Source organism: Dipteris shenzhenensis, chromosome 33 (genome assembly GCF_047967505.1).
Source record: "Dipteris shenzhenensis isolate YYH24624 ecotype China chromosome 33, Dip_SZ_1.0, whole genome shotgun sequence".
Lineage (NCBI taxonomy): Eukaryota > Viridiplantae > Streptophyta > Polypodiopsida > Gleicheniales > Dipteridaceae > Dipteris > Dipteris shenzhenensis.
Genome location: NC_141628.1, coordinates 1,123,906 through 1,134,320, shown reverse-complemented (window position 1 = coordinate 1,134,320; position 10,415 = coordinate 1,123,906). Strand labels below are relative to the sequence as shown.

General features: G+C 42.3%; 1 protein-coding gene across 1 annotated transcript; it reads right to left on the bottom strand.

Annotated features, from left to right (window-relative positions):
- Nucleotides 1-5,150: 5,150 nt before the first annotated feature.
- Nucleotides 5,151-6,889, bottom strand: LOC147879518 (hydroxycinnamoyltransferase-like). The gene is made up of 2 exons (XM_087371822.1): nucleotides 6,249-6,889; nucleotides 5,151-6,036 (listed from the first exon to the last, which is right to left on the bottom strand). Exons 1-2 carry the CDS (start codon nucleotides 6,696-6,698, stop codon nucleotides 5,170-5,172), a joined length of 1,317 nt encoding a protein of 438 aa, XP_087227948.1. The 5' UTR covers nucleotides 6,699-6,889; the 3' UTR covers nucleotides 5,151-5,169.
- Between the last annotated feature and the right edge of the window lie 3,526 nt (nucleotides 6,890-10,415).

Genomic DNA, 10,415 nt, shown 5'->3' with positions numbered 1-10,415 from the left:
TTAAGTGCAAGACAAGGTAATGATATTCTAATGGCTATTTAACAAGTACTTCTGGTCAAGGAAATGTTATGACAATATCCCTCCTCCTAATTACAGGAGACAATATCCCGTCCATTGATTATGGGGGCTTCTCACAAGCCTTGGACAAATATTTACTTCATGTCTTGAGTTCAACTATGAATTATAACAAACATAAACATACATGCCTCATGAACGTATATGCGGGTCTTATACTGAGTATTTTTATGGCCACAAGGGCTACAATAATATCTGCAATTATAATTGTGCTATTGCCTAAGAGGCAATCCACCTAGCCGCATGCATGGGCATGCCATAGCATGGTGAAATCGAATCTCACCTACACAAGCTCGTAGACCCGATTGGGCATATCCTCGTATATTTGAGCTTCAGCATAGATAAAGGTTCAACGTTTCTCTTGCATATCCGCAACTAAGGTACAAACCAAGGGCTAATAACGATCCATGCATGGACAGAGTGGACCGAGAGATACAAAACGGAATGAACTTATAAACTGGCTACGTGATAATTGCCAGCCTTTGTACTCCATATATCAAGTATTTAAATGATCAAAGAAACCACTTGGGATAAAAACGACGATCGTGAATCGTGATCTTCAGTAAAAGAGAGCGCAAACCATAGCAAGGCTATTGTGATCTTTCCAGCTGCACCAGCAACTTCTTCTCTTAGAGAGCGACCGTGGTGAGACGATAATTCTAGGGGGTTCTTGCTCCATACGACATACGTTTTTTCTGATCATGTCATGATCTAAACTATTCTTCCCGCTTGGTAGTTAGTAGAATGCATTCGGTTCTACTAATAAGCTGGAGGCCAAATCTAAAGAGGATGACTATAGCTTTTCTCTAAGCTCCCCAGGATTACGTATGAACAATTTGTTGCTAGTAGAAGAAGCGAGGCCTTCCCTGATCTATACGCAGTGAAAGATTGCGTGTCTTTTTCTGTGTCACTTCCTACTAGCTTTAACGAAGGCATCAACTTTCTATCTATTAGTCAATCAACAACTAGACATCAATGAACGTCATTCGATCCTCCAAACAGTCGGAGTAGTTCTAGGGTAGCGTAATAGGAGTGCTCCAAGATCTCATACTTTCTAACATTCGGAAGCATATCTTCATGAGCATAAGACCAATAAAATATAGGGGCGTAAAATATACAAGAGATAGAGCCCTTGAGGCTTCGCGAGCTCAATGAAATCCCAGTACAACTAGCTCTTCTCAAAAAGACAAACTGTAGGACTAGTGGTTGCCCAATGTGTCTAGTAGACGAGCAAATGCCAGGCCTCTAGTCGGTCCTGAGAATCATCATGCTGCTCCAACTGACCGAGAGCCAATAGTTACAATTCAACATATCAAACAACAATTAGTATGTTGAGTCACAGCCAATAGGTCGAGTCTTGAATTGAATTTCTTTTGGGAGTTCTTCTAAGAGTCCTTTCATGTCTCCACAGCCTATGTGAAGTCCGAATGCTCTAGAGAAGCCCGAATGTTGGCCCATGAAAGATCACAGTAAATATGAGTGATTGTTTTGTAAAATGGTCACATGGCTACATGGGTCTGCAAGCAGAAAGGCTCTGGCCGACTGCTTTTGTATGGCGATCCCATGGGAGCTCTATAGCCACTCACGAGTGAGTGACTCCAAGGTGACAAAGGACTCCAAGGTGTCCAAGCATACAAGTGGACCGCATCCAAGAGAGTTGAACATGGGGATGTTTGAAGAATGAAAGCAGAGAGTATAATTGGAAAGGCACTTTATGAAACCAAATTCAATCAGCCTGACCCGCATAGATAGATAATGGGAGCAGCGAAGGATGATCAATGAGACTGAGTTTGTAGAGAAATATCAAAGTAGCGAAAGTGAGCAAAAACATGAACAAGGAAGCTGCCAGGAATTCGATAAGACAGAATGCCAAAGATCGAAGGTAAGGTAATGCATGAAGCTTATAAAAAACTCACCTAAGCTTGAAGGTAAGGTCTCTTTGTTTTGAAGGTTTATCTCTAGTGCAGAGCTTCCCTCAGCCTTGGAGAACGAAGTTCATTGTCTCCCACACGCAAGGTTCATTGTCCTCCATTTGATTGAAGGTTTTTGCTCCTGCTCAAAGTTCATTTTATATAGTATGGATAATGGGCAAGGTTTCCTGAGGCAAAAGAAGGCGGTAAATAGCATGTGGACATCCTTCTATCTCTTCTTCCAAAAAATCCTCTTCTCCAAGTCACAGGTAAACCGTGGCACTAAGAGCCTTTAAAGCAAGCCTCCATCCTTTGCCCTTGATGGATATATGTCATAATGGACATGTTGTCCCTACACCATTCTTTCAAAGAGCAAGGCTTGGTACCTTAGTGGTTATAGTCCATTTTCCCCAAGTGCCCCATAAATTCTCTTGGGAAGTGGTGGTCAAGTAGCACACCTTAGAGTTACTAGGGACCCCCAAGTACTACGAATAGGATATGTTTTCATTTAGCTATTATGAATAAATATTCCATTTTTCATGTGTCCATAAAACATGATATTTAATTAATGGATTCCCTCCAAAATATCATCCTCATTTCATGATTAAAAAATTAGGGAAATTATATATATAGATAGATAGATAGATAGATAGATAGAGAGAGAGAGAGAGAGAGAGAGAGATTCTTTTCTTAAAGGTTTAATAAATCTATAAGATCTAAACATATATCATTTGCATCCAACCCATTTATGTTCCGAGGCCAATACCAAACAATGATAACATTTGTCACGCTAGTAAATCCAACCATAGTGCAAGTATTTAGTCATAAAGGAGGCCAAATTCATGATGATTCCTATGGTGTGGGGTTTGAGGTCTGTCAAAGTCAAATCTCCTCCAATCACATATGAATATACATATATCCATGCATCCCTATATATTTAGAGCACAGGTCCCCTTCCTTGGGCTTGTATCGCTTTATATATAACTACTAATATATAGAGTGTCTCTATTCCAACGTTGTCTACCAATAGTAATTGCAAAAGTTTGCAATGTATTGGTCAGTCCAATGTTTTTAGGAGTTCCTCGCTTATGCCCTCCTAAAGGTTGCAAGGACCCCAAGGGATATATCAAGTTCCCATATTAATAAATGCTAAGGGGTAAAAAACTTACATTACAAATAACATATCTACGCTAGTCTACAATAAAAGTCTAATAAATGCAAAATTCTCCCATTATGTATAAATGCTTCTAGTGTTCAAGCATACACATCATCACCCAACCATCAGCTAGAGGGCAACATGATCTCCAAGTGTGTGTGTGTGTGTGTGTGTGTGTGCGCGCGCGTGTTTGTTAGAGTACACATAGAGTTGTGTGTGTGTGTTATGGTATACATAGATCTGTGTGTATGTGCACGTGCACATACGCGTGCGCATGTGTGTGCGTGTGCATACGTGTGTGCATGTGCATGCGTGCATGTGTGTGTGTGTGTGTGGGGGGGGGAGAGAGAGAGAGAGAGAGAGAGAGAGATTTTAAATTTATGCAAAATGTCTTTGACCATCCTAGATAGCATTAGTTTTTCCTTAAAAGGAGTAGTCAATTGTGTACATAGGGTTTAGGGCTTGTGTGAAGGTGAATATTTAAGTCTTTGATTAAAGTGACTTTAAAGCTTGTGGTGGGACTTCATTAAAATTATGACATGAGATGTAATGGATAGCCATGGCTCTCTACTCCTTGGTTTAATTCAACACCCTCAATGCCATCCATAATCCGTCATGTTTTACAATAATTGCTCTGATGACCCTTTGCACTTGTAGCCTTTTCTCTTGTTCTTCATGTACTAATTGATTGAATATTCATCGGATATTGGAAGCTATAACAAAAACTCAGGTGAGCAGCATAGTTTATAGGTATAACTACATTATCAATAGAAAAAGTAAGAAGGAAGATATATACATTTATTCTCTTGCCCCTGTTACAGTGGTTTTTCGAACTTTGTTCGAGAAACAATTTAAGGCAAATATAAACTAACAAAGGGGCAATTCCACTATAGATTCTATTAAGGTTGTTAAGGATTATCACCCCAATTTGTAAGTGGACAAGGCAAGACAACCACGTAGACACGATTAGTGAAAATAGTTAAAACAAATAATAAAATATAAGGAGAAGACGAGAGGAACAAGGAAGAGGGGAAAGGGTCCCATAGCTAGGGAGGGGGAGTGGAGCCCCTTGTGATCTGGCATACATTTAATAAAGCAGGTGTCATATATTTAATAAAGTAGGTATCATATCATATGTTTAATAAACGAGCAAAAAGTACCTTGACTTTCAAAACCAGATGGCAAAGAACACTCACCTTAAATGCCCATTAACAACTAACATAAAAGTACACATTAACTTCTTAATTAAAACAACGACCCTCCCCAAGATGCCTTGTGAAAGACTCAAAACCTTGGAAGCCATTCGAATTTTAAAAACCTTATAGCATAGTTGAATCAAATATAACTTAGACATGAATCAAATACAACTTAGAGATGAGTCCCTTGGACGCTGGGTAAGCCATCTTATGAATTAAATGATGCCTCTAGTCATTGTAAGACAAGGCAAGCGTAGATGGAAATAGGCAAATTTTGCAAGTCACAAAAGAACCAATCACATGGGAGAATTTTACACTAAGCATCTTTGCATGTAGAAGACTCTATCAACGATGCCATGCTCCACGAGGTAGAACCTGTCATGGCCAAATAACACTACATCTAAGGCACAGTCCCCTATGGACTCTGCAGGCTAGTTATTATGATTATTTATTTAAATTGGGGCACGAGAGTTGAGAAGGAGAGAAAAAGACAAGGGGAGGACAAAGGGTGAGTGAGGCCATGGGATCTCTAAAGGCTAGTTATTATTATGATTATTTATTTAAATTAGGGCACGCGAGCTGAGGGGAGGAAAAGACAAGGAGAGAAAAAGTGAGTGAGGTCATGGGATAGTGCAGGGGGGTGTGGTGGTGGTAAGAAATGGGTGGACGCTAAGGAATGTGTGCAAGTGAAGTTGAAGGAGGAGGGAAGGGCCTTTCTGGGGGGGAATCGGGCCAACAACCAAATGCGGTCGGATGCCCACTGGGAAGCTGACATATGGCGGGTTTTGGGAGGCGCATGGGAGACTTGTACGGATGAACGTGGGTGAGGGTGTTAGGAGGCGACAAGGGTCAGGAGAGAGTGCATGGCAGTGTGGGTGAGGGGAAGGCAGATGTCCACGCCGTCTCCTTGTCTTCCTGGGAAAAGCACCATCTCTCCATCGCCCATCACCTTGGCTGCCCTCACTGCCTCCGCCTTCCCCCACCCAAAATCCACCTCGTACACAGCAAACCTTGGCGAACTCGCTGCCTTCACCGATGCCGCCCTCGTCATCATCCTGCTCCCAAACGTTCCCCCGTTCACCTCTAGCCAGTTTATCATCCCCCACATCGTCTCCTCGTTGCATCTCTCCACCCCCTCGTGTATCCTCCCCGCCGTCCTCCCCAACCTCTCCCCCTTCACCTCCCCTGCCTCTGCAAACATCGACGTGAACACCACCGCATTGCCAAAATACCCCGCCGGTAGCTTTGGCTTCACCCGGCTTCGCATGTTTGCCAGCACGCCGAACCGTACCGTATCTTCGTCTTGCACCTTGCGGGCTCTCGTTATGAGTCGCCACCAGTGCGCGCACAGGATTTCGTAGGATGTGAAGCTCCCATCCGGAGTCGCTTCCTCCTTTAGTTTCTTCATCTCCTCTGTGCTCATATGAAACACCCTTTCTAGTAATGGTTCATTCGGCTTCGTTGCGCCCACTTGTCCCTTCAATGAGCTGTCTTCCGGAGGGAAGATCACAAAAGCTTTTTCTTCAGCAGGCTGCTCCACCTTCAAAGCGGTGCGCATGTGCACCGGCAGGATCGAAATAGGCTGTTTCCTGGCACATTCCCCCCAAGAGTTCATGAAGTGCCACATGGAATGACCATCCGCGAGAACATGACTGTGGGCATAGCCGATCGCTACACCACCGCAACGAAATCTGGTAGCCTGGAAAGAGATCACAAAACATTAGTTGTATAGCAGCTACAGGTTTGAAGCAACAACTGATGAATAGCGGCCGAGTTTACTCAGCAGCCGCTTAAATCAAGAGAGCAGAGTTGTCGTGTCCGCAAGCTGAAGCCGCCTAAGGACAGAGCTGGGACAATAACATAACGGGAGGGATTACTTAAACATATGTGCAATGTTCCAGTTATCCATACCTGGATAGACAAGAGAGGCATGCGGTCGACCATACTGAGTGGATGCTCTTCCCATTGCGCGAGCTTGTTGAAGAAAGGACATGGCTGGAAATCCAGAATCTGCACCTGGTGGAGATCTGCATCAACGGTGGCCTCCACAAATTCAACACCTTCGTCGTTGCAGTCTATCACGGTCCTCCCATCGACAATCGCTAGACGCCCAGCTGCGGGGAAAAAGTGCACCAGCACCTTGGATAGGCTTTCTTTCAGAGTGGTGACGAAGGCAGCCTGTTGATCTGAGCTGAGAGAATAGAAGAGGACCCTGCGGTTATAGTGGTAGTCACGCCAAAATATGTCCAAGCTGGAGAGGAAGAGGTGGTGTCTGAGACTGGGACTGTGCGGGGAAATGAGGCAGGTCTCAACAAGAGTGACCTCAAGATTGTCGACGGCAGCTATGGAGCCGTTAGCCATGGCACTCCCTCAAGACTATGGCTCTCAGAAATCGTGCGACTGTCAACGGGGCTTAGGGAGCGGAGAGAGATAGAGAGAAGGCACTACGGTTCCTCTATGCAAGAATACCATTTCATTTATGACCCTCAGAAATCGTATGACAGAAAAGTTTGTTCTCTATGTTCATTGGCCTGCCCGCAATGGGTACGCCATTTGTCAGCACGCATTTAAGCTTCGGTTATTTCGGCCTGTGGTGTAGTGGAGGATGGACGAGTAGCCGGATGGAAGCGAAGCTGGCTGCACCACGCTCCGGTCCACACGCATTAATCTTGAGGGCACATGTAAGCGCTCTAAACTCGCACCTTCAGTTTGATTTCGCCACAAGTGGTGCACTACAACTGCTCGAAGACCTGCCGGGAGCCTTTCCAGGAAAACTTGTGCAGAAGGGGGATAGAGGAGAGGCAGAGGGGAGTAGATGGGTACAGGCCATTAGCAGCAGCCGGTCGTCTCAACACGCGGGAAGCAACACTAAAATCTCACGTGAACAAAACGATCACATTTACAGCAACCTCAAATGCGCACCCAACCTGCAGCCAGTAGCTAGGCTAGGCTCGTGTGCACTAAGCCTTAGTCAAGGTTGTGGTTTTGAGATGAGAAAAATAAAATTATAGGCCTTCCTTGGGTAGGCCTTAGGGAAGGTTGTGGTTTTGAGATGGAAAAATAAAACTATTATTATTATTTATGCTATGTTACCTGTTAATTTGTGGTCTTGTGCACTTGTTGGGTGCATTCATTGTTATTTAGGGTGTTCAAAATTCCCATTGGCTACTCCTACTCCCAACCTTGGAAGAGAGTGTTGATGATTTGGGGTCCCCTTTTATGACTTTTGGACCATTCTCATTTATTCCTCTTTGCACAATCTTAATCTCCTTCCTTTTCAGCATAGGGCCTCCAATTTTATACTCTCTCTCGGCATTTTACTCACGCAGAGGTAGGCCTAATGAATGATAGATATATCATTCACCTTGTTATGATGCTCACTAGAAACGAGGAGGGTTTGTGTTAGCTCCACCGTGCACCAATTCTTTTTCTCATTTCCAATATTCACGATATTCATGTGCACCAATTATTTATCTCATTCTCAATATTTTCCCAAGGATAAGTGGCAAGGACATTGTGGTTATTAGTGATGGCCTTTCTCATAATATCCCACTTCCAACCACGAGGCTTGTGATAAGATTCTCTCTCATGTGATAGCTTCTACCTCTGCCTTTCTCTTTGGGTGCATGTAAGGTAGCATTGGTTACATCCTCTAAGAATATTATCACCCGTGTGGCATGGGTAACCTTAGCCTTGTCCCTATAAACAAATGCATTGCTACCATGTGGCTTGCAAGCCCTATATAAAACCAACAAATGCATTGCTACCATGTGGCTTGCAAGCCCTACTCAAGTTCTCTTTTGTGCTTTTGATAAAGAAAGATAATGGTGCCAAGGATACAATCACATAATAGTCCTTATAGACCCACATAGTGAGCTACCTGTTCCCAATACATCAATCTCAAAAATGACCCAAGGATTCTCATTATCTATATGAAGATATGGGTGATAGTTTTTCATGTAAAATGATAGTCTTGTTCTAGCATGATGAACTAACAATATAAACTTGGGATAAGCAGTGCTATATATATAAATCACTTTAGATAATATGGGAAACATGAGAGCTATTGTTTTCACATAACTATGTACATATGTGTGTTTCCTAACTTTAGATCAAACCAATACCAAGCATTACAAGTGATCATTATTTTTATGTTTTACTTAGCATTGCAAGGTGTTGATACCCTAGACCAAAGGGCTCCAACAACAAAGTGAAGGGTTCCAACAATGAAGGGAAGGTCCAAGCAAAATGAATGAAGGGTGAAGTGAGCTACCGCCCGAAGTCAAAATCATGATTCATTTGGATTGTATCCTAGTGAAGGCTTGAAAGCAATGAGACAGCACACAAATTAGTGAGCTACCGCCCGAAGTCAAAATCATGATTCATTTGGATTGTATCCTAGTGAAGGCTTGAAAGCAATGAGACAGCACACAAATTGGGAGCATCCGAAAGTCACACTAATAGTCGAAGTGAGGATTTCTCTTAAGAGGAATATTAATTAGTGGTTGGGCTTCACTAACGATAAAGTGCCTGGCATGAAGCACACACCAAACATTGAGGTGGAAAGAATATAAAAAGGATGAGTAGTGAGCTATAAAAGAGAGGGGTAGTGCTAATAGTTGGGTGAGTTGATTATCTCAATGTATGAGTATTGTGTAGGGTGCGAGTGATTGTTCCTACAAGGTGTTGATGGATTGAAATTATTTTTAGCAGGTGATGTTTGAATAGTTATTGAGAGTGTGAGTGCAAACAAAGGGGTGGAGTATGGCAATGCCAATTGTATTGCAATGCTTCATCATCTGCCTTACATATGAATGGAACACTTCTTTTATCCAAATATTGTTTAAGCCTTCTAGCAAATGAATAGAACACTTCTTTTGTCCAAATAATATTTAAGCCTTTTAGCAAGTGTTGTATCTCGCAGTTTGTATGAACTTGCTTCCATTCAATCCCCTGCCTTGCATATGTGCATGAGAGGTTGTGAGCATGCCAAATCCATCCTTCAAATAGCAAAGAGCTTTTCTTAGGCAATCTAGAAATGGGCATACTATTTTCACTTAGACTAATGCGTAGGCAATCTGAATGTATGTGTAGGCAAATGAATCAACATGTTAGAAGCAAAAATTTGTAGCTAACATTTTTTGTAATCTTGCTAAGAAATGTTTATGCTAGATATGTTAATGAAGTTCATAGGATAGAGTTTGCAAGAAGGGCCAAGAAATCCTAACAATACTAATTAAGGTGTAAGATGGGTACCTAAAGCGTTATCTTAGGCATATCTTGCAAGATATGCCTAAGATGATATGATAGGGTACTTCCTCCTATCCCCAAGTGATTATGCTACAAGAATAGCTTCACAAGCAACCACAATAGTGACACAAGAACCTATCCCTAAAAAGGGGGCAACACAAGAACGTACTATGATGAAAGGGAAATGTGGATTCCCAAGTGTCACCCACCAAGGATAGCCTCTACTTCTGCCTCAACGTCGACACATTGTGCCTAAGAAGAATGGAAAGATAGTGGTGCATGAGGACTATGTGAAATATAATGAAGAGACCATCAAAGATCATTTCCCATTAACCTTCATGTAATATCCTAGATAAAGTGGTAGAACAAGTGATGTATTAATGTATGGATGGATGCAATGGGTATAATAAAATCATACTAGTCGAAGAGGATAGAGGAAAGACCTCCCTTTATCATCCAAGCAGGGGCATGATCAAGCCAAATGTTTAGGTTGAAGAATACCCAATCCATGATCTAGAGGCTTATCATGTTTATCATGGAAACCCTTTGGGAGTACATTAACGAATTCCCAACCATCTTGTAAGATGCTTTTTCAATGTACAATATAAAGCGACAAGTGCACTTAGCATGTTAGAGAAGGTGTTTCAAAAATGCATGGAGACTTGAAACTCCCTTAAACCATACAAAAGTGTGATTTGTGTTTGTGTCTTTTTAGGAGTATTAGTGGGTTTAAAAAACACTATATTAGGGAATTTAGGAATTTTCAAATAGTTTGGGACTTCCCAATATGGTTAAGATTTGTCCACATGGTCAAATCTGAGCCCATTA

What these genes read in the sequence shown, in the direction of transcription:
- LOC147879518 (XM_087371822.1), bottom strand. Translation starts at nt 6,698, where the DNA reads ATGGCTAACGGCTCCATAGCTGCCGTCGACAATCTTGAGGTCACTCTT. An exon ending in TGCCTCTCTTGTCTATCCAG is followed by an intron (nt 6,037 to 6,248) that starts GTATGGATAACT and finishes ATCTCTTTCCAG; the next exon opens with GCTACCAGATTTCGTTGCGG.